This window comes from Strix uralensis, chromosome 16 (assembly GCF_047716275.1).
Source record: "Strix uralensis isolate ZFMK-TIS-50842 chromosome 16, bStrUra1, whole genome shotgun sequence".
Classification (NCBI taxonomy): Eukaryota; Metazoa; Chordata; class Aves; order Strigiformes; family Strigidae; genus Strix; species Strix uralensis.
The window spans coordinates 2002371-2026166 of NC_133987.1; the positions used below are offsets into that span (position 1 = coordinate 2002371).

At 41.0% G+C, this 23796-nt stretch overlaps 1 protein-coding gene across 3 annotated transcripts in view; it reads left to right on the forward strand.

Annotated features, from left to right (window-relative positions):
• The window catches only part of IFT140 (intraflagellar transport 140), a 91532-nt gene that overhangs the window by 16330 nt on the left and 51406 nt on the right, over positions 1 to 23796 (forward strand). For 2 of the 3 annotated variants that reach the window (XM_074886565.1, XM_074886566.1), the window contains exons 7-18: positions 1628 to 1719; positions 2893 to 2999; positions 3760 to 3908; positions 9313 to 9516; positions 9883 to 9955; positions 11449 to 11540; positions 12400 to 12527; positions 13346 to 13463; positions 13917 to 14044; positions 16431 to 16578; positions 21097 to 21228; positions 23463 to 23659. In XM_074886565.1, the coding sequence (XP_074742666.1) occupies positions 1628 to 1719; positions 2893 to 2999; positions 3760 to 3908; positions 9313 to 9516; positions 9883 to 9955; positions 11449 to 11540; positions 12400 to 12527; positions 13346 to 13463; positions 13917 to 14044; positions 16431 to 16578; positions 21097 to 21228; positions 23463 to 23659 (1568 nt within the window). Of the gene's footprint in view, positions 1 to 1627; positions 1720 to 2892; positions 3000 to 3759; positions 3909 to 9312; positions 9517 to 9882; positions 9956 to 11448; positions 11541 to 12399; positions 12528 to 13345; positions 13464 to 13916; positions 14045 to 16427; positions 16579 to 21096; positions 21229 to 23462; positions 23660 to 23796 lie in introns of all 3 variants that reach the window. The other variant, XM_074886564.1, reaches the window with a different exon arrangement.

A 23796-nucleotide genomic window follows, 5' to 3' on the forward strand; every position in this document is an offset into this window, starting at 1 on the left:
TGCCCCCTGATAAAGAGTCCCTTGCCATCTTTCCTGTAGCCCCTTTAAGTACTGGGAGGCTGCTCTAAGGTCTCTCCGGAGCCTTCTCTTCTCCAGGCTGAAGAACCCCAACTCTCTCAGCCTGTCCTCACAGGGGAGGTGCTCCAGTCCCTGATCATTTCCATGTCTCACTTGGACATTGAGCCGTTGACTGCAACTCTTTGAGTGCAACCATCCAGCCAATTCCTTCTCCACCAAGTGGTCCATCCATCAAATCCATGTCTCTCCAGTTTAGAGACAAGGATGTCGTGTGGGACAATGTCAAATGCTTTGTACAAGTCCAGGTAGATGATGCCAGTTGCTCTTCCCTTATCCACCAGTGCTGTAACCCCGTTGTAGAAGGCCACCAAATTTGTTGGGCATGATTTGCCCTTAGTGAAGCCGTGTTGGACATCACCAATCACGTCCTTATTTTCCATGTGCCCTAGCACAGTTTCCAGGAGGATCAGCTTCATGATCTTGCCAGGCACAGAGGTGGGACTGGCCTGTAGTTCCCTGGGCCTTCCTTTTTTCCCTGTTTAAAATGTGGGTTATGTTTGCCCTTTTCCAGTCAGGGGGAACTTCACCAGACTGCCACGACTTCTCAGATATGATGAGTAGTGGTTTAGTCACTTCATCTACCAGTTCCTTTGGGACCTGTGGATGCATCTCATCAGGTCCCATGGCCTTGTGCACCTCCAGGTTCCTTAGATGGTCTTGAACCTGATCTTCTCCTACAGTGGGTGGTTCTTCATTCTCCCAGTCGCCACCTTTGCCTTCTGCCCCTTGGGTGGTGTGGCTGGAGCCCTTGCCAGGGAAGACTGAGGCAAAGAAGTCATTGAGTACCTCAGTCTCCTCCATATCCTGGGTAACCAGGTTTTCCGCTTCCTTCTGGAGAGGGTCTGCATTTTTCTTAGTCTTCCTTTTATCACTGATGTATTTACAGAAGGTTTTTTTGGTTGCCCATGATGTCTCTGGGCAGTTTTAATTCTGTCAGGGTGTTGGCCTTGCTAACCTGATCCCTGACTATCTGGACAGTTTCTCTGTATTCTGCTGTATTTTTAAAAGGAAGCTTTTAAAAAATAACAACCCACAAGTCATAGAATCAAAATAACGTACTGACCCAAAAAGTGTTGTATAGGGACAAAACCCAAACCAACCTCATCCAGGACTTAGAATTACCTTGGCTCAAACAAAATCCTGTCCTGTTGGAGAATACTGCTTGGGGGGATGGAACCCAAACCTTCACCTTCCTAAGATTTTTTTTCCTTTTATCTAAGATTGTAGAAGTAAGCTTTGGTATTTCATATTTTAAAGCAATCTTTATCACATTCTAAGAGAGTATCTAGTACAAGAGAAAAAACTGCTTCTTTCCTACTTCATTAACCCACCACAAGGTTTCTTTTATTGAATTTATACATCATATACTTGATGCATTTAGTGATGAACACTGTCTGAGAGAAACTATTGGTCTATCTGAACTGACAGAGATGTCTATTTATTCTTATATTTTAACTTTTTAGCCAAACTAGGAAATTCAGATGCTTATTGTCTTTCAGTGTGTTATTCCTACCATCTGTAAATCTATTTATTTACTTATCATTAACAGGTGAAGTTGAGTGGGAAGATAGGTCATTCTGCAGACATCATTTTAATAGACCATAGCCTTGTTGTTACAGCACTAGGCGAGACAGTCATCAGGTAAGGATCCTATTTTAAAGCTGTTCTGGTTGCCCACGAGAAGTGCCAGCTAAAAGGTTTATGGTCTGCATTGCAGACCGTATTTTACTGAACTGTTTTTTCTTAACCAATAACGAAAAAAACTCCCAATATTTTCTAATTTTGTTCCTCAAAATAAATAGAAAAATAAAATGAATGATCTGTTTCCTTGAGGATAAAAATGAATTCTATATAATCTTTCTTTGCTTCTCTATATCTATATTTTGTTTTGTCAGGCAGTACTACCCAAACCTCTTCCTTTCTGATTGCTGTTATTGCTTTCTTCTGAAAATATATCCATTTATGTTTTTTGCATGAAAAAGGTAGCCACTTTGCTGTTCTTTCCATTGTTATTGTCTGATTGTTAGGATAGTCGTAGCATCAGCAACAGGAAAAAAAGTGCTTGCTTTTCAGGATGTTTCTCTGTTACTCTAGTATAAGGCAAGTATTTTGGTTACTTTTATCCCTAATTCTTTAAACCAAGTATGTTACTTTGCCGTGCCGCTATGGTGCCACATTCTGTAGCTTTTACCTTTTAGCATCTTTTTAAAAAAGGTATTAAATCTTCTTTCTCCCTGTCTTTACTATGACTTGCTCTACCTGTTTCTTCTAACTTTTCTGGGAGGGTGGGGGTAACATCAGTAGTTCACTTTCTTGTGTCTCCATCTACTACTATCAGACAAAGTCTTCTGTTAATTTTGTAAGAGTGTGATAAAGACCAAGTATCAAGAAGGAATATGCTTGATGACAATGTTTAGTTCTAGAAAATACATCTGGAATCCAAAGGACTACTGGTTAGCTGAGGAATATTCTTAAAATAGGGGAGGAAGCATAAGTAGGCAGGAGGAAAATTGCAGCTAGATCTCACTTCTTTTGTTTTCTATTTTTCTTAAAGCTGGGTTTGCTTCTGACTCCTTTCTTCATAGGAGAATATCACAAAACATGCTGCAGATTAAGAAGTCAAAGGAAAAGGAAGGAGATTGTTAAGAAATTCGCATTCCAGAGGCAGCTGCTGGCAATTTAATTTTAAAAATTGAATGATCTGGGCATTGTGGAAATAGCAAATTAATTTCATGTACAGCATCCTATTAACTCTGTTTAGCAAGACACCTGGAAGGAAAAGCATTGTTAACACTCTTGTTTTGTGTGCCTTAGGTTCTGGGATTTGGACCGAGATGAGAACTATGTGCTCTCCCCAGATGTTCAATTTGGCTTTGAGGGAGGAGAATGTATTAACTGTGTTTCTTACTGCAGTGCTAAAGGTGAGAAATAACGTGGCAGCTGTGATCTCTGGATCCTAAACCTTGTCAAACTTCAGCCTTCAGTGCCTGTAGTCATTTCAGTATATTTGTCTCGTGTACTGAGGGTTTCAGTAACAGCATGTGATGTAGAAGCATTTTAGTTCAGATCAGGAGTGTGCTTTTGAAGGTACAGTGAGATAATTTGGTTGTCTCGGTGTGGAGTTGTCTTCTGGCACACAAGCTGGATACCCTTTGATGACGCTGAACGGGTATAAGTACTCCTGTAGCACACCTAATGCACTCCAAGATGTTACAGGCATCAGTCTACAAGCCCACACTAGAGCTAATGCCAAACATATAGAGCATGGTCCTTAAAATGGATGTTTCCTACAGAGCTACTCCAGCATGTCACCTTGTTGCCAGTGTAGCCATAGCTAGTGTCCACTAGAATGGTTTAATGGTGACTTGCCCATGGTGACTACAAAATCAGCTATTAAAAAGTGATTAAAATGTAATCATTGATAAATTTAAAAGATAACTTCATCTGGTACCTTAGAAAATGGGCCTTGCCATGTGAAACTTCTGCCATTGTTTCTCCAGAAACTTTCTCCAGTTCAGGACTAGGATGCTGGGTTGCAGGTAGGCAAAGAAATGGATGCTGCTGGATGAAGGTTTCTCATTACCTTAGAACCAGAGCTAGGCTGCTTGCTACTTTGTATAATGTGGGTTTGTTTTTCTGAAGTTTAAGATACAAAATGCCTAAAAGGTTTGTGAATGGCAGGTCTCTTAGCAGCTGGTACAAACAAAGGGAGAATAGCCATGTGGAGGAAAGCAGCAGGATCCGATCAGAGCGTACGGGCTTTGGAGGGCAAGGAGAAGTGGAAGCTGCAGGCACCTACAGAACTTGAAGGAAACATCACTCAGATAAAGGTAAGATGGGAAAGAGTCTTCTTGCATGTTAGTAGGACTTTACAAACATCAGATGAATGGATCATCTTTGTGAAACAGATGAAGGCGATCACTATCATACAGATAGGTGCACCAGTAGAGGCTGGTCCTCCTTCAGAAGAAGGAGGATAAACCATCAGGATCAAATAACTTTTAAAATTGAAATAGGCAGAAATATTACCTGTTTGTAGTTATTCCGTTACAGGCAGGGTTGAAATGCTCAGCAACATAACACACTGAAATGTAAATACATCTCTCTGTCTGGGAGAATTAGCAGTCATGGCATCCTTAAATCCAAACATCTCTCCATTATATGTCTCACTGACAAACTCTTTGCATTCAGCAGCCTGAAATTATTTTCTGGGAGATAGATTGTCAGAAATGTCAAATTTATATAAATTTATTAAGATAACAGGCAAAAAAATCTGACTAAATGCATGATTTTATTTGTAGGCAATTTTCTTCTTTTTAGTCACTTTCTCAACGTAAAGTTTGCTCTTACTGGCAGTTGCAAAAATAAAACAATGTATTGACAACCAAATATTCTCTGGTGAGAAGATGTGCCATCTAGAAGGGAATGCTATATTTTTGCACAAACGATGTTTTCAGCTGCTTTTTTTGTCAGAAAATGTTTCTTGTTTGCTAGATAATATTTTTATGTGTGCCAGCATTAGACTCAATGTGGCTGATAAGTTTTCTCTTACAAATTTGCAAAACCAATGCTTTAAAACATTTCTACTGCTATTTACAATATTTTCATGCTGGTGGTTATGACAATACAGAGAATTATAATATCTATTTTTTAACCCATTGTCTGTTAAGTGTCAGGGTGCAGCATTTTTATATATTTGAAATAGTTTCATTTGTCACAGTAAGCTTAAACACTGTCATTCTACACTTATTAGCATTTTGATATATGCAGAAGAGAAATGCTGAGCGTTACAATTGTAAATTTAAATTTAAAAAGTTTTACATTAACAAACAGCTTTTTTGACCACCACCCTTCTGCTAAAAGGCAAAGCTTGTGCTTTTAGGTTCTCCAGCATCTTTTGTTTTGTTTGTTATACCCTATGATTACTTTTTTCCATTTTTTTTTTAGAGTTTCTGTTATAAGTTAGATTATTCTGTTGCTGTGCTTAATATGTGAGAATAATACCCATTATTTTTTGGAAGGAATGAAAATCAAATAAATATATCTGGTGCCTTTCAAGAGAAAGTAATTTTATGTTTTATTCTGTTTTCACATAAGGATGGAAAGTAAAAAGCAATGGCATTTGCTTGCTCTGGGTTGGCATATAGCAAGGGTCTGTCTCAGAGTCCTACTTACAAACTTAAAACATAAGTACTATCAAAGTGGAGAACCCAAATCTTTTGTTAAGATGCTTCAGTAACAGAAGGTCCAGGATATAGGAAATAGTGTGTGCCATTGGTGTATCATACATCTGCTAATAAGTTGAGGGAAGGGAAGAGATACAGGTGTTTATGTCAGCTTGACCATCCAGGCATGTTCCAGATAACAATATGGAGCACTGTCCAGAAAGAACCCTCGTTCCTAATGTTTGTTGGCATAAACAAAAGCATTGCCAAACAATTGTCACTGCATTTTTACCTCATGTTACAGAGCTGTCGTTAATTATGGAAACTAGATTATTTTTTATTTTAATCCCTGTATTCCAAAAAATATTTTGTAAAAGATTTTAAAAATTGTTACATATGGAATCTTTTAGTAATTCCTATAAAAACCTTTTCCTATATTACCGTGAAAAACTCAGAATAGAAAGTCATATACCATGGTGAGGTCAAAGGGCAGCAATAACTTAATTTGACTCCTTGCCAACTTCATCTTTTTTCAACCTGATATGGTGGCTTCAAAAGAGAGGTGGTTGGCAAATACACTCCAGGTTATCTGTTGTGCAGCATAATATCTAGTTAATTGTAACTAAGCACCATTAAAAAGAAAACCCCAAACAAACCATGCAAAATAGCTTTATTTCTTAGATCATGCTCTGGAATAAAATGAAATTATTTTCAAACACAACTATTTAAATCAGTGTTGTTTGAGAGGTATAGCCACCAAAATATCAGTATGTCAGGAAATTAATGCGAAACTTTGAATAACTTTGAGGGGAGCAGAGACCTTAGAGACTTGGCATATCCCTAGAGTTTATAGAGCTGGTAACAGTTGTGCAAGGACAGAGAAGCTCTTGGACTTCAAAGGGATTTTCTGCAGCTCCAAGAAACTTTATAGTTTATCTGGCTCATGAAAGTATATCTGTATGAATGGTCTCTGGTAGATTAAAAAAACCACAAGCACAAAAAACCAACCCCAAACTCCTCTGCCTGTTCCCTGGCCCAGCCCTGAGAGAGCTCCTATGCTGAAGCTGTGCAGTGAACTATGGACTGCGCTTATCAAGGAGCGTTACTGATGGTGTGTGGTACCCCTGCGCCCCCACACGTAGTTATGGCTTCCAGACTGGAGTTTGGATCGCTTCTGGTTAATGTGGTGTGTGCAAAGAGTTCACATGTAGTCAGCTGGTTGCCACAATGCTTTCTGGCCAGAATCATCGTTTGGTAGGAATAAACATAAATAATGTCAGCCATGCTTGTTTAACTGTGAATAGAGAAAGAAAGAATGAAAATGGGAGCATTGCTTTCTCTTTAATAATAGAAATCACCAGCTGCATGTTAGAAACTCTGTCTTTGCAAGCCATCTTGGAAACAGATCTTATCTTTCTCCCATTGAATTTTGTAAGGTATTTTCAGTTTTAGAATTGCTCTGTGTGGGTGCCATTTTTCAGTCCTAAAAGGAGGAAAAGATAACCTTCATAGAACTCATTGAAAAGAGTTAGCTGGAACATGGAGATTCCTCCAGAAGAAAGGAGTTGGAAGTCACCATGCTGCTAAAAAGCTATGACCTAGTTGCCATTACTGAAACTTGGTGGGACGAATCCCATGACTAGAGTGCAGCTATCAATGACTACAGGCTGTTCAGAAGGAATAGGCAAGGAAGGAGGGGCCGAGGGGTTGTTCTCTACATCAAGAAATGGATAGAATGTGAAGAGCTGTCTCTGAAGAAGAGCCATGAGCAGATTGAAAGCTTATGGGTAAGAATTAGGACTGAGGCAACAAAGGGAACCTTGTGGTGGGTGTTTACTACAGCCTGCCTGATCAAGGTGAGCCTATTGATGAAGCCTTCTTACTCCAGCTACAGAGGGCTTCACATGCTCACAGTCTCTTGTCCTGCTGGGGGACTTCAACCGCCCCAACATCTGCTGGAAAAGTAGCACAGTGAGCTGTAGACAGTCCAGGAGACTCCTGGAGAGCACTGAGGATAACTTCTTAGGCCAGGTAATAGACAGCCCTACCAGAGCAGGTGCGTTACTGGACCTGGTGGTCACCAATGCAGGTGAGCTAATTGGAGACATCAGGATTGGAGGCAGCCTAGACTGCAGTGATCGTGCACTGGAGAGTCCTGAGGGATATAGGTCAGGCAGAGAGTAAAGACAGGTACTCAACAACTTTTTTGCCTCACTCTTCACTGGCAGCCTCTCTTCCCACACCTCTTGAATGGATGGACCTCAAGGCAGAGACTGGGGGAGCAAAGTCCCTCCCACTGTAAGAGAAGATCAGGTGCATGACCACCTGAGGAACCTGAACATCCATAAGCCTATGGGACCTGATGAGAAGCATCCCAGAGTCCTGAGGGAACTGGCTGATGTAGTTGCAAAGCCACTCTCCATGATATTTGAAAAGTCATGGCAGTCAGGTGAAGTCCCTGGTGACTGGAAAAACACTGCACTCATTTTTAAGAAGGGTAAAAAGGAGGACCTTGGGAACTACTGACCTGTCAGCCTCACCTCTGTGCCTGAGGAGATCATGGAACAGATCCTCCCTAGAAGCTGTGCTAAGGCACATGGAGGACAGGGAGGGGATTCGAGACAGCCAGCATGGCTTCACCACGGGCAAGTCTTGCCTGACCAACCTAGTGGCCTTCTGTGATGGAGTGACTACATCAGTGGACAAGGAAAGAGCTACAGATGTCATCTGTCTGCACTTCTGTAAGGCCTTTGACATGGTCCCCCACAATATCCCTCTCTCTAAATTGGAGAGAGGGATTTGATGGATGGACTGCTCCGTGGATGAGGAATTGTTTGGATGATTACATCCAGAGGGTAGTGGTCAATGGCTCAATGTCCAGATGGAGATCACTGATGAGTGGTGTCCTTCAGGGGTCTGTATTGGGACCAGCACTGTTTAATATCTTCATCAATGACATAGACAGTGGGATCAAGTGCACCCTCAGCACATCTGCAGGCGACACCAAGCTGAGTGGTGCAGTTGATGCGCCTGAGGGATAGGACGGCATCCGGAGAGACCTGGACAAGCTTAAGAAGTGGGCTCATGAACCTTGTGAGGTTCGACAAGGCCAAGTGCAAGGTCCTGCACCTGAGTCGGGGCAGCCCCTGGTATCAATACCCTGTTGGACTGGGACCAGAGGAGACCACAAAAATGATCAGAGGGATGGAACACTGTCCCTGTGGGGAAAGGCTGAGAGAGTTGGGGTTGTTCAGCCTGGAGAAGAGAAGGCTCCAGGGAGACCTTATTGCAGCCTTCCAGTACTTAAAAGGGGGCTTACAAGAAAGATTGGGACAGATTTTTTAGTAGGGCCTGTAATATAGGACAAGGTGTAATGGTTTTAAACTAAAAGAACGTAGATTCAGACTAGATACAAGGAAGAAATTTTTTACGATGAGGGTGGTGAAACAGGTTGCCCAGAGAGGTGGCAGATGTCCCATCCCTGGAAACATTCAAGGTCAGGTTGGATGGAGCTTTGATTGATCTGATCTAGCTGAAGATGTTCTTGCAGGGGGGTTGGACTAGAAGACCTCTAAAGGTCCCTTCCAACCCAAACTATTCTATGATTCTATAATGGGAGAAGTGTACTTTTGGACCCCTTTATCCATCTGATTTAGCACTCTTTGCTGGGGAATTTGAACTACATTGACTGAAAGGGCTATCAAAACTGCAGAAAAGAATATGGTAATCAAAAAAGAAACTATGCATGCAACTTGCTTTTATAGATCGCAGCATTATTAAGCCCTTTAAATAATGTGATTCTGTCTTGCAGTAGTAAATGTAAGGTGGTACAATAATATCTTAGGAAAGAAAAGTGCGTTTAATTTAAAAAACAGCTCCTCCCTTAGACCAAGGGTGTCTGAGTACCTGGGTAACAAACATAATAGTAGGACTCTGTATATGTATAAAAATGCTTATTCTGTCCTACCCCTTGTCATCAGTCTTGGGGGCAGTGACTATTCAAGATCTTAGATTAAATTGTGTGTTGTGCTTTTTTTTTTTTTTTTTTTGCTCTTCCCATTGTGTGCAGTGGGGTTCCCGAAAAAACCTGCTGGCAGTGAATAACATCAGCTCAGTGGTGATCCTCAGTGAGCAGGCCATGTCTTCTCATTTTCATCAGCAAGTGGCTGTTGTACAGGTGTCTCCCAACCTGTTTAATGTGACCGTCTTCAGCACAGGAACCACACACAGTCTTCGTGTTGATATGAATGTTAATGGAGTCTTCGCTACTAAGGTTAATTTGGGTTTTTCATTTATTTGCTTGTTCATTTGCCTAGTTAGGTGTAGGGAAACCAAACTTTCTAAGTCTTTAATATAACCCTTCTTTGATATTCAATTTATTGTCTAATGGAGGTATTGCTATGATAGTAGCAGTGATGCTGTGGTGGAGGTGACTTTCAGATAGCACAGTGACTCAGTAATTCTCTGGGTGCTGACCAGAGAACTTTTGGGTTACCAAAAGCCTTCCAACTCAATACACAGAAGAACTAGTGAATGGTGGCTATTGTGTGGAAGGTCTCGCTGTGTTATTGCATGAATTTCTGTACAATTCCAAAAGAAATTGAATGTATATATACTTTTGCTTTTTTGATTGGTTTAGGATGCTGTAGTGTTCTGGAATGGGAAGCAAGTTACTGTCTTTGAGTTCTTGGGAGATACCTTCAGAAGTGCAGGTATGACTTAGAACACTGATCAGAGTGGCAGTGGTTCTCTTCCTCTAAAGTTATACATTCATTCATGATAGCTGACAGACTGTAATCATAAGTACAAAGTGAAAAATATTATTAACACTAATTAGACTTCATATTCCCATTTTGCAGAACAGAAAGATTAGTGTATAAAAGTCATCAACAAAACCAGAACTCAGATGCCAACTCCTACATCTGTGCTTTATTCACTAAATATGCTGGGATACAATGTGTGGGTTAACCTCAGACTGTGTTGGTATTTCTGTATACGAGTAGCAGTGTGGCAACAGGTAAAACCAAAGGTGATGTGCATCTGTAGGCATAAAGTTAACGTATATATCCTCTTAACCTCTGTTCAGCAACAATCTAATCTTGGAAGTACCTAAAGACTAAATGTGCTTCATTCATAGAGTTCCTAAGGTATCCAAGTGTGTGCCTGGCCTTGACAAAACCAAGCATTTTGGTGCTGTTTCTCACAGATTAGATGTATACCTGACTGTCACACCTAGACGTGAAAGGTATCCTCAGAGCTAGCGTGTCATATAGGGCCTTGCACAAAACATGCTATAAGTCTGCCCTTTTTTTATCTTTTAAATAAGTCCTTCCAACAGCTGATCAAGAACATAATTTTTTTCTTACTTTTGTAGCCAGAGCTCCTGTTGCCTTCTACAGATAGGTCACGATGGCTGTTGAAGGCTTTTCTACTTTGCTTGGGAGCAAGTGTAATAAAGGTTACATGGCACTTACATAGGAACTGGGAAGGAGTAGGTTTTAGCCCCAGCCGTCAGGAAAATCTGTTTCATAAATTGCTGTATATACAGCTAATTCAAGTAAATTAGTTTTTTTCTATGATTAATTCTCCCTAAATATTTCTGCCTTGAGAAACAGGTTATGCAGGATTCCATCAATCCCATCCAAAATCTTGAGAGTTTAGGCTTTGTCTTTTAAAAACCATCTCAAGTGCTTTCTAAGAAATGGCTTCTCTTGTCTGTATTTACTCATTTATTGTATAACTTTTCCATGCCGAATCAATGCGTTATTACCACCAAGGTCCCAACAGTCTACAATAATCATGGAATTATTTAAGAACCACTCTTCTTTTCCGACAGTTTCTTTTATCACTCTTCAACTGTAGTTCAATGAAGGAAGGAGTGAATTCTCTTAACAGAACCTCACATTGCACTAGTCTTTTTCTTTCCTTTACTGCCCATATCAACTCTGTGCCCTTCCTCTCCCACTTGTTTTCATGGGCAGAGTGTACAAAACATCTGTTTTCAGTAGGAATCCCAGCTTTTGGTTGTAGTGGCAGAATGGAAGAAGGCTGCAACACCAAGGAGTTTGGGAATCGGTAGAGACTGATGAATTAAAATAGGGATTTGGTGCAAGACAGTGGAAATGCTTTAAGTCAAAATTACTCTTTTTTTTCCCTTTTAAAAGATCTGTTTATTGTAATGATGGCTTTATTGTGCTTGGTCCAGGCTCTTTTCTTTGTGACTCTCCAGTTCTGTCTGTACATGGAGAAAATCTGTACACAGTTGAGCCGTATCGGGTCCAGGTCCGCACCTGGCAGGTAAGGTCTGGTGAAACCATGAAGTGATGAGTACGTCTTATTGTTCTGAAAGACTGGCGTTACAGCTTAATAGTTAAATGGATGTTCTATAAATCTATTAACTCTACCTTTGCCATAGAAAAAATACTTTGAGCATTTCAGCAGAAAGATCTTTGACATTTTGTGTTCTTTAAAAAGTTTAAACACAACTGCACTGTAACTAGTATTTATAAAAGAAAACAGAATTCTGTAGGGGCCAGACTTTAAGACGATCAAAACTGCATGCAGATTGAATATGTATATGTATATTACTAACAGGAAAATGAACATGTTGAATATTCTCATAAGATAATGAAAAATATCCCCTGCACGTTCCATGTGTTCCTGAAAAATCTTTTGCTTAACCTTTGCAGCCTCTGCTACTCCATGAGAACCAAAAAGAGAAATCTAATTAGCAGAGTTCTGTGATACATAATTTTATTTAAGAAATATTGTATTCAAGAATGGGTGGGATTTATCACAATAAGGACTGATTTAATTAATATATTTATTTTTGCAGCTGTATAGTAAAGGACCTTCAGGGATCTGTATTTCTGTATCCCTCTTAGTTGGAAAAAGTTGTATTATTGAAGAGGAAATTGTTGCAGAAGGATGCCTCTAAATTTTTTTTTTTTGAGGCTATGCATCCAGTTTTCAACCAGAAACACAGATTGCACTTGTAGAGACCATGCATATGTGTGTGTGTAGTTTCTTTCATTTTGCCGGTAGTGATTTGTCTACCACAGAAGTTCAGCAGTTAGTGACTTAGCTTGGTGGCAAAATAAGTCCCTTCTGCTTAGGCCCTGACCACACAAACCTGGTGTTATACGTTTCTCCTCAGGGCACCGTTAAACAGCTGCTGGTGTTCTCTGAGGCAGAGGGGAATCCGTGCCTCTTGGATGTCTGCGGAAATTTCCTGGCTGTGGGAACTGATTTGGCTCACTTTAAAATCTTTGATCTCTCTCGCAGGTATTAATAAGCCTTTTAAAAACATTTGTTTGTAAATTGAGCGTATATTTTGTGGGGAGGGGGCAATTTTTAGTTGGTTTTGATCTGATGAAAAGTGATAGCCACTTTGAATCTTGAGGCAATACATGCAGCCTGTATGAACTGATGGCCTATCCCTAAAGCAAGGGAAGACCCACAGAATTATTAGACAAAACATGGGATAAGTAACAATAATAATTTTTGAAAGAGGATATTGTGAGGGATATTTGTGTGTATTTGAAAGTGGGTGGAGAATTTATGGAGGATCATCGGTGAGTGTGGGTGGGTGAAGGGTAACTGTTAAGTATGTGAATGATACAGTCTTTTGGAACTTAGTACAGAGGAAGAGTGACCAGTAAGATGATATAAATACCATCCCCCAATGACATGTCTTTATTTCTGCTCTATAGTGTGTTTTCCATACACAGAACTTTTATGTGATGGGCTGTATTCAACATTCATGGTACTGTTCAACTTACTTAGGTAGGAAAAACAGACCTCTAAATGCAAAATTCTGGTAGGATGTTCTTTCTGTATAGCCCTGTTTTGGGAATCCTGTAGGAGGATTGAAGTTTATTCTTGCTGATTCATTGAGGAAAGAGTGTCTCATTAACTTCTTCCTGAAAGAAAGGCAGGTCGCAGCAATTCTCTGGAGAGGAAGCTGGAGTCTGGGGCAGTGGTGTCATAAGGTAGAAAGAGTTTGTTTTTAAAAGTCTTACCCATAATTTGAAAAATGTTTTGGCTGATCTGTATTGTCAGTTGCTTGCCACCATATGATTTAAGTTTATTTCTTTCCACAGAGAGGCAAAAGTGCACTGCAATAGCAAGAATTTCTCTGAGCTGTTTCCTGGCCTTGGAGGCATTGCATCCGTCAAGTGCAATGCTAATGGCAATAAAGTCAGCATCCTTGTTAGCAAGGTGAGGCAAAGCTCTTCACTTACCCCCCTAGGACCTGACCATCAGTTAATAGACTGGTGCAGTTCAAGAAGATTGCTGAAGACACAAGGTTCACTTCTCAGAATTAAACCTACATGTTCTATGCAGTGTATTGGTCTTGAAATGTCATGTTTGAGCATATAACTAAACACTAAAATTAAGGTGTGTTAAAGTTTTGTACATTTGGTGAGAACAAGGACACAGAAAAGGAAGCAATATTTTAGTTACAAAAGCTACTTTGTAGCATTTCAAAGGAATCAAAGGCTAACTTGCTACAATAGAAAAACATCAAGAAATTTCCTAATATTTCTTCCAAAGAATGTTCTTGTGTGATTACCAGTAAACAAAACTGAGAGCATGGATCAGGTGAGGTAAACGTACCTTTTATTTCTTTTGACTGCGTGCTTCAGCCACTTCTGTTTTCCCTTCTTGTAGGTGGATGGAAACATTGATTCCAAGATCTGTTTCTATGATGTTGAAATGGACAAAGTTACGCTCTTTGATTTCAAGGCTGAACAGGGGAATGGTAGAGAGAAGCTTTCTTCTGGACAAGGCATTGACAAGTAAGAAGCTTTTATTTCAAGAAGCATTACTTGTGGATTTAAGATAGGAATCTGCCCTATGAAGACAGGCAACATTTTGATACTGACATTCTTCTGTCTTTGAGTGGGAGCTTGTATGAATTTAATTATTTCTAAAGAATTGGTTAAAACTGGTGCATTTTATGTCAATCAGCCTGCATCCCTGTCTCTTCCAATTAGGGGGTGTCAAATGAAGGTATCAAAAAGCAAGCTCAAAATAAGTAGGAGGAGGTGGTTCTTCAGACAACATGCGGCTGAGCTAAGGAACTCCTTGCCCAAGGAAGTTATAGATGATGAAGGAAGGGTTCATGGAGGTGTTGGACAAATTCATAGAAGAGAAATGCAGTGAGAGTTATTAGATATGCGGCAGCCACATCTGGCTCAAGAGGTCTCTGAGAGGAGGAGGACTGGGTGTTGGGGGGGGTATGTGTAGAGAGGTATTATATGACTGGAATCAGGATCTGGATCTTAAAATAAAGAAAAATCTTGGAAAGCTATGCTTCCATGAAGAGTTTACCCATGAAGGGTAGAAACTGAAAAGAGAATACGCTGAAGTTCCTCCTAGGAAAGAAGTTAATTTTTAAGTCCAATGCAGGATGTTTTTGTATGGATAAAACCTCATGAAATAACTATTTAGAACTGCCAGCTTTGTTTTCATACAAGCTTTTCTGTGGTGAATACATTAGAAATCCTAGTAGCAAGGCAGCAAAATGCAGTGAACTAGGAATTCTCATGGAAGTACGGTGGAATGTTAGGGTACAAATTCCCATCTTGTTTTGCAATAATTTTTCTGACTGTATCTTTCTTAAAAAAACCTAGCATTAGAATAGAAGATGGTTTGCTTTTTTAGCAACTATCTGCTATAGGTATCCCAAGCAAAAAAGGATTTACACTTCTTACCACCAAAAAACAGAAGAAATTGCCCAGCTCATCAAAAAACTAAGGACAGTGCAAACTTGGGGTCTTATGTCTTGGTCAGTTATGCAAACAGCATAATAATGAGTAGTGAGGAGGTTTTTTTCAGGTGTAGTATCTTGTGTAGCCCAACAGAGGCCACCACAAGCTAGTAATGCTATTTCACTGATTCTTAAGTGCTAGATGGTGTTGTGAATAATCCATTTATCTGTGCTTCACTTTAGAGTATCTTGAAATTGGAATAAGTAAACTCATCAGAAAATAATAGTAATCTACAATTCTTCCCCTTCTCTCTCTCTTCTCCTGAGACAGAATCTAAACACGCCCAGTTTTTTTACACAAATACTGTTTTTCAGTTTGCTAGTAATTTATTTTGAATTCGGTGGCATGGATAGGACATTGTGTATTTCTACAGCTCTTTGAATCTCTTCCTTAATAGTCTGATTCTGTATGTCTGGAGTCTTAACATGGCTGGCACTGAAGTAGTATTTAAATGCCCGAAGGAGGCAGTAAAATGTTTCTTATTTAAACTGCTGCCAGAGAGTGGCTTTCCAAAGGCTGTCCTTGTGCTTAATGTGCTATTTCACAGTGCCTTGGAATTGTTCATGCACAGTATGATGTTCAAGCACTGCACTGAGGAAGGGGAATGAACTGTGCCATATCTAGAGACTGAAGTCCCCCAGCTGCAGGTCAGGTTCAGCTGCAGCTCTCGAGTTTCCCTCAGCGCTGAGAAGTTCAGCAGTTCAAAGCATCAATCACACTGCATGCCCAGGTCTCTTTGCCAAACTCTCAGTAGAAGGAGATCTGTTGCCTGAGAATTTCTTATTTTTTACCCCCATCACTTTAAGCACAATTGTCTAGTTATGATCTTCTATGACCACTGCTTAGCTGGATTTGAACATGAGGCATATGTACTGGAAACTCTCTCTTTACTGCTTATCTAAATGCACATCACATACTCAAGCTATCTTTAACCTGGCTGGGCATTTCTAGCAGCGCTGGCAATAAGCACCTTGGGGCAGGTTGTAAAACCCAGAAGACAGAGCTGAGGTAGTCCCCATGTTACAGTACCTACGCTGGTAGCAGTTGCTAAAGTAAATCATTTGAAGGATGTTCCAGTATTTCTGCAGGGCATGTAATCTTAGTGGAGACAGATTTTTGGATGCCTGTTTGTATTTGTGGCAGTACCACCTATTTTCTGCTGAAATGCTTTGTGTCCTGTAGTCATGGTTAATGTATAGAGAACAAATTAAAAGTGGCATTGCCACATATAAAGTGTTAGGAGGTAGGATGATGTATATGGTTAATGCTACAATGCAGAGGTACTGGTATAGATAACTGATCATCATCCAAAAATTATCCCTTGGTTAGTCCTTTACTTACATTCATGAACCAAATGGGCTGAAACTATTTTGCCTCCCTTTCTACATTTATTTTTCTTGTCTTTCGGTAGGTCTATTGTGGAGTACCCAGAGTTGCACTATCACATCCCTGCTTGCCATTTCTGGGACCAGAGTGAACCACGACTTTTTGTATGTGAAGCAATTCTTGAAACAGGCCTACAATCTCCAGACCAGAAGGAAAACCAGACTGAGAGCACAGTATGGTCTTTTTGTTTGTTTGTTTTACCTGGGTTTATGTGGAGTTCTCCCTGTCCAAGTAACAAATCATCAGTCCTTCATTAAGGATGTGGGAGTAGGTAGTATACATTATCTTGTACAAAAATGAGGAGTGAAACTGTGTGTATGGTGTCTGTGGCTTCAGGCAGTCACTACACATGAGCTTTCTGTTTTAGCCCTTGCTTGAATACAGTGACAAATTAAAACAGTTCATTTCTTTGTCTATGCTAGAATTTCGAGGATGATCATAATGCAAGCTTGTATCTGGACTACAGTTTTTCAGGTGACATTAATGGGTGAATTGATAATCTAGAGGTTTGATACTTATTTTTGTTTTTTAAAAAATAATACTGATTTTATATCTTGAATCCTCTTTTAGCAGCAAGAATTAATTTGATAGAATAACAGGGGACCCTACTGTTAAGGTGAACAGGGAAGTACACTCTTCCCACCCAGTTCTTACCATCTTCTGCTTTGCTGGACAGACATTGTACATCTTTCATAGAATCATAGAATGGTTTGGGTTGAAAGGGACCTTAAAGATCATCTACATCCAGGCCCCCTGCCCTGGGCAGGGACACCTTCCACTAGCCCAGGTTGCCCAAAGCCCCGTCCAACCTGGCCTTGAACCCTTCCAGGGAGGGGGCAGCCACAGCTTCTCGGGGCAACCTGTGCCAGGGCCTCACCACCCTCACAGGGGAGAATTTCTTCCAAGTATCTAATGTAAATCTGCCTCTTTCAGTTTAAAACTGTTACCCTTCATCCTATCTCTACACGCCCTGATAAAGAGTCCCTCCCCAGCTTTCCTGTAGCCCCTTTAAATACTGGAAGGCCACTCTAAGGTCTCCCCGGAGCCTTCTCTTCTCCAGCTGAACCCCCCCAACTCTCTCAGCCTGTCCTCACAGGGGAGGTGCTCAAGCCCCCTGATGATTTTCATGGCCTCCTCAGGCCCCTCTCGCGCAGGTCCATGTCCTTCTGATGTTGGTGCCCCCAGAGCTGGACACAGCACTGCAGGGGGGGGTCTCAGGAGAGCAGAGTAGAGGGGGAGAATCCCCCCCCTCGCCCTGCTGCCCACACTGCTCTGGATGCTGCCCAGCACATGGTTGGCTTTCTGGGCTGTGAGCACACATTGCTGGGTCATAGTCAGTTTTCCATCCACTAACACCCCCAAGTCCTTCTCCTTGGGGCTGCTCTCAATCCACTCCTCGCCCAGCCTGGATTTGTGTTTGGGATTGCCCCGACCCGTGTGTAGGACCTTGCACTTGGCCTTTTTGAACTTCATGAAGTTTGCATGTCCCACCTCTCCAGCCTGTCCAGGTCCCTCTGGATGGCACATCCCTTCGCTCCAGCGTGTTGACCACACCACACAGCTCTGTGTCATTATCAAACGTGCTGAGGGTGCCTCGATCCCACTGTCCGTGTCACCAACAAAGATGTTAAACAGTGCTGGTCCCAACACCGACCCCTGAGGAATGTCACTTGTCACCGCTCTCCACTTGGACATTGAGCCGTTGACTGCAACTCTTTGAGTGCAACCATCCAGCCAATTCCTTCTCCACCAAGTGGTCCATCCATCAAATCCATGTCTCTCCAGTTTAGAGACAAGGATGTCGTGTGGGACAATGTCAAATGCTTTGTACAAGTCCAGGTAGATGATGCCAGTTGCTCTTCCCTTATCCACCAGTGCTGTAACCCCGTTGTAGAAGGCCACCAAATTTGTTGGGCATGATTTGCCCTTAGTGAAGCCGTGTTGGACATCACCAATCACGTCCTTATTTTCCATGTGCCCTAGCACAGTTTCCAGGAGGATCAGCTTCATGATCTTGCCAGGCACAGAGGTGGGACTGGCCTGTAGTTCCCTGGGCCTTCCTTTTTTCCCTGTTTAAAATGTGGGTTATGTTTGCCCTTTTCCAGTCAGGGGGAACTTCACCAGACTGCCACGACTTCTCAGATATGATGAGTAGTGGTTTAGTCACTTCATCTACCAGTTCCTTTGGGACCTGTGGATGCATCTCATCAGGTCCCATGGCCTTGTGCACCTCCAGGTTCCTTAGATGGTCTTGAACCTGATCTTCTCCTACAGTGGGTGGTTCTTCATTCTCCCAGTCGCCGCCTTTGCCTTCTGCCCCTTGGGTGGTGTGGCTGGAGCCCTTGCCAGGGAAGACTGAGGCAAAGAAGTCATTGAGTACCTCAGTCTCTTCCATATCCTGCGTAACCAGGTTTTCCGCTTCCTTCTGGAGAGGGTCTGCATTTTTCTTAGTCTTCCTTTTATCACTGATGTATTTACAGAAGGTTTTTTTGGTTGCCCATGATGTCTCTGGGCAGTTTTAATTCTGTCAGGGTGTTGGCCTTGCTAACCTGATCCCTGGCTGCTTGGACAATTTCTCTGTATTCCTCCCAGACTATCTGTCCTTTTTTCCACCCTTTGTAGGCTTCCTTTTTATGTTTGAGCTTGTCCAGGAGCAACTTTTTCATCCATGCAGGCCTCCTGGTGTTTTTGCCTGTCTACTTCTTTGTTGCTCCTGAGCTTGGAGTAGGTGATTCTTGAATATCAACCAGCTTTCTTGGGCCCCTTTTCCCTCCAGGGCTTTATCCCATGTTGCTCTGCCAAGCAGATCCCTGAAGATGCCGAAGTCTGCTCTCCTGACATCCAGGGTAGCAAGTTTGCTGTGCACCCTCTTTGCTGCCCTCAGAATCTTGAACTCCACCATTTCATGGTCACTGCAGCCAAGGCTGCCTTTGAGCTTCACACTCCCCATCAGCCCTTCCTTGATGGTGAGAACAAGGCCCAGCATAGCACCCGTCCTTGTTGGCTCCTCTATCACTTGGAGGAGGAAGTTATCGTCAGTGCACTCCAGGAACCTCCTGGATTGCTTATGCCCTGCTGTGTTGTCCCTCCAACAGATACCGGGGTGGTTGAAGTCCCCCGTGAGGACCAGGGCTTGTGAATGTGAAGCTGCTCCTGTCTGTTTATAGAGGGCCTCATCTACTTTGTCTTCCTGGCCAGGTGGCCTGTAGCAGACCCCCAGTATAATGTCACGTGTCTTTGCCCTTCCTTTAACCCTGACCCATAACCTCTCTGTCGGCTCCTCAACCATCCCCAGCTCCCTGCACTCCAGCTGGTCATTGACATAGAGGGCAACACCCACACCTCCTCTCTCCTGCTTGTCCTTCCATTCCAACACTCCAGTCATAGGAGTCATCCCACCATGTCTCCATGACACCAGTAAGATTGTAGTCCTGCAGGCATGCACACATCTCCAGCTCCTCTTGTTTATTCCCCATGCTACATCTGTTTTCATGGAGACATTTAAGTTGGGCTGCTGATGGAGCTGATTTACTGGCTGGAATTCCTCTGTGCTGTTCTTCAGGTTGTCTCCTGCTGACCTGTAGTCAGCATGGTACTTCCTAAGTTGTCTTTTATGGTCTTTCTTACATTAGAAAAAAGATTTCATTTTTATTGATCAGAAATTATCTAAACAAAGATTTCTTTCATCAGGCCAACAATTCTTCCCTGCTTCCCCTGCTGATGTGCTTGTAGCGGTGCTCACCATTTTGTCTGTACAGAACTGTGTGTTCTTCATAAATATTCCATTGATTTGAAATGTCCATGTTGATTTAAATTTTTCTGATTTGTGCATGATTTTAAGTTAAACCTCTTCCAGTTAGAGATAGATCTTTGTTTCTTTTGTTTGTTGAAACAACTTTAGAAAAACCATGGGAAGATCAAGGTAGGAAGGAGGAATGAAGGAAGGATGTCTCAAAAGACCTTGCTAGGGTCTTCTAGGAAAGAGAAGAACACTTCAACCTGATAGTCCTAATCTAAACAAGTGGAAACGTTTGGCTTCTACATAAAGTTGAAAAATAAAAAGCCATAAAAGGAGTGCAACTTACTTTTTGGGCTTTATTCAACAGAACTTTTAACTGTGTGCTTATCCTTTAAGAAATGAGAAGTCAGATTAACTTCAGTTGGACATAAATGCTTCGTTTTGACTTGAGTCAGGTCAATATTTAAGCTGTTACAGAAACTATTTTTAAATGGCTGGTATATTCCTTGGGAACTCAAAACAGTCAGTGAGCTGCTGAAATTATAATAGAAACAATATATAGAGACAATAATAGTATTAGAATATTAAAAAACAAAAAAATTGTTGAAAACAGTTGGGAGTATTTCTTTGACCCGAGTCAGGTCTGTCAGAGAGACTTCTGGAATAGCAGCCTGTGGCCAGGGACTTCGCTCTTTATGGGCAGTGAAGTTGGTTCTTGAAAGGCAGAGGTGGTGCCATTGCAGTAGGAACACTGTAATGTAGAATGAGTTGCTGGCTACCTACTACAGGAAGCATGCAGCTCTGCCCTCTCCAGAAGGGGTGTCCATATGAATGTGTATGTCATATTATTTTTCAAGAGAAGGTTCTGCCAAGTTGATATGGAAAATAAAAACAAAATGAAAGAAGGATATTGCAGCATAAAAACAAAATAAAGCTTTGCTTCCTTTTCCAGGTGGGTGCTTGGATTATATCATTCTTCAGTACTGAAGAGTATGGCCTTTTGCTTCAGGACAGCTTTCCATTGCCTTCATCCTACCAGGTTCTTCTGGGTATAGAGGTGCCACACTATTACTTTGCAAAAAAGGTGAGGAAATCTTTCACAATTCCTTCCTTTCCCGTAAGTTCAGACTTTTCACTGTATAGGGGTCAAATTTAACCAAATTGAGTCTGGGGAAGTAGAACAATTCCAATGGCAGTTGCTGCATCACATAGAGAAATGACATAAAGATAATTCTAATGGGGATGTACTTGGCAGTACTGTGGAAATGGCTTTTCATGGGTATTGCAAACTGGATGTGATGTACAAATATAGGAAACACAGTAATTACCAGGGAATGCAGCTAAAAAAGGAATGTGAAAGAAATTCTCTTTCTACTTTATGAAGTCACTGTGCCTATTGCAAGTAAGGAGTGAGTGAGTGAGTGTGTGTGTGTGTCACATTCATGTAGGCCATAAGAGGGGACATTGCCTACCAGCCTCAGTAAGAGCAACCCATTTCCTTACTGGAATGAAGCTTAATCCCCATAGAGTACCAAAGAGAGGAAGAATACTCATCTTGCACTATCACCAAATCCTGATGTGCTACAAATACCAGGAAAGCATGCTTTAACTTCTTAAACTTGAATATGAATCCAAAATTTGTTGCATCTTAGGTAAATAATACCATGTGTGCTGGAATGAATGAGGCCTGTTACCTACAGATTGGTTTTCTGATTAAGCTCTGACCTGAGTTTCTCAGTGCCTGTTAGGATGGTGGTTTGCACTGCTCCCTTCTTGTAGGGAGAGCTTAACAGAGTCTGTTTATTCTACCAAGGCATTTATTTTTGTAAAATCTGCAGGAAGTTAATATTAACGAGACTTCTAATGCTCTGGATCTTTATGAATAAGATAGGCCAATGTGATCCTGTAAATCTAATTTCATGTAGTTTAGGAGCAGTGTTAAAGAGGGAGAATGTATCTAGATGTTTTTCTATTTAATGTATTTAGCTTCAGAGCAGTACTTTGCAATTTAACCCCCTTCCAAAGAACTGACTGTTGTCACTTCCTGTGCAGATCTAGCTTTTACAGTTGCACTCTATTTTACTTTACTTTTTCCCTTAATTTGAAAGGTCAAAGGTGATCTGCTGCTTTTTCTAATTTTTCTTTTAACACTTCCCCCCCATCATGTGTCATGCAATTTTACTTTGATATTATGCCTCTTTTTTTTTAATTCTGTATGGATTATTGCTGCCATTAGTTGTTTTTTCGGAGGGGATGTGTCTGTAAACCTGTAAGTAGCTGCATTATTTTGTTCCTCATCCTTCATTCTCTGCTTTTCTTCTGTTTTCATTTTCTTTCCTCAGTAGGTTAATGTATCTTAGTTACTTGTTATATAATAACTGATTTTGGAAATGTGATTTAGTATGTGAACAGAGTCTGCTTTAAATATAGCAAATCTAGTTGATGCAACAAGTCTGTTTTGACCGAATACACATTTGGACTTTTGATTTCTGTCTTTTACTGTATCTAATACTTTCATTGTGTAATAATATATTACTATATTTTATTGGCTTCTGTAAACCTTAATATTTAGTTATCTCATCTAACTCTACAATCGGGGCAGAGTATATGTGAAATTTGGTGTCCTTCATGACTGAGATGTGTTTGGCTTGTGAAAGCTTCATTGTTATACTCTAGACAGATCGTTGGATATTGAGGATTGACTTTATTCTTTTTCTAATAATGGTTAAATTGCTTTGAACTGCCTTTCAATGACTGGTAAAAGTATCATTGAAGCTCCAGAGGCTCCAGAACTGCCAACTGTATGGGGAAGTGTTTGAATCTGAGCTTTAGTATTATAAATGTTTAGTATTTATGAAAGCTTCCTGTGAAAGCAAAAATAAAAGAATTGGGTCTACGTGGTTAACTTTCAGAACAGCAGACTCATTTGTGAAAAGACACTAACCTTAGAGAAATGTTTATCTGATATCTCCAGAAATCCGGGGACTTAAAATAATAGTTGCTATTATAATAATAATTGTTAATAATATATAAAAAATAATAATGACTCTAATAATAGGATGCTGCCTCTCCTGCGGTATTTTACCGATCTCCAAACTATCACTGACGTTCTGTGATTGTTGTGATATGCTGATTTCTTCTATGACATTCCATATTTTGGGGCATTTTCTAGGAAGTTCTGAAACATTGCAACTATTGTCACTACTGGTCATGGTCCTGCAGAAATAGAAAACTCGGAGTGCAGTGGAAATAATGTAATTACATGTACAGAGGAGTAAGTTTCAACCTACTTGATACCTAAATACATTCTCATTTTAGCTGGGAGAAGCTGAGAAAGGACAAGCAGAGTCTGGCTCAATAAACATCTCCCAGATGGTTGCGAGAAGACCCATGAGAGATTTCATTGGCTTAGGAGACTGTGATAAGACCACGCGGGATGCCATGCTGAACTTCAGCTTCTATCTGACTGCTGGAGATATGGATGAGGCCTTCAAATCCATCAAGCTGATAAAAAGGTACCAAAGTATTTGTATGTATTTATTTATGGGTACAGTTTATTTTTGTTAAAAGTTTGTATGAAGTTTTGATCCTCCTAAATTCTGCTTACATTTCTCCTCTCTGATTTCATTCTCCCTTTTATTTTTAACAAGAT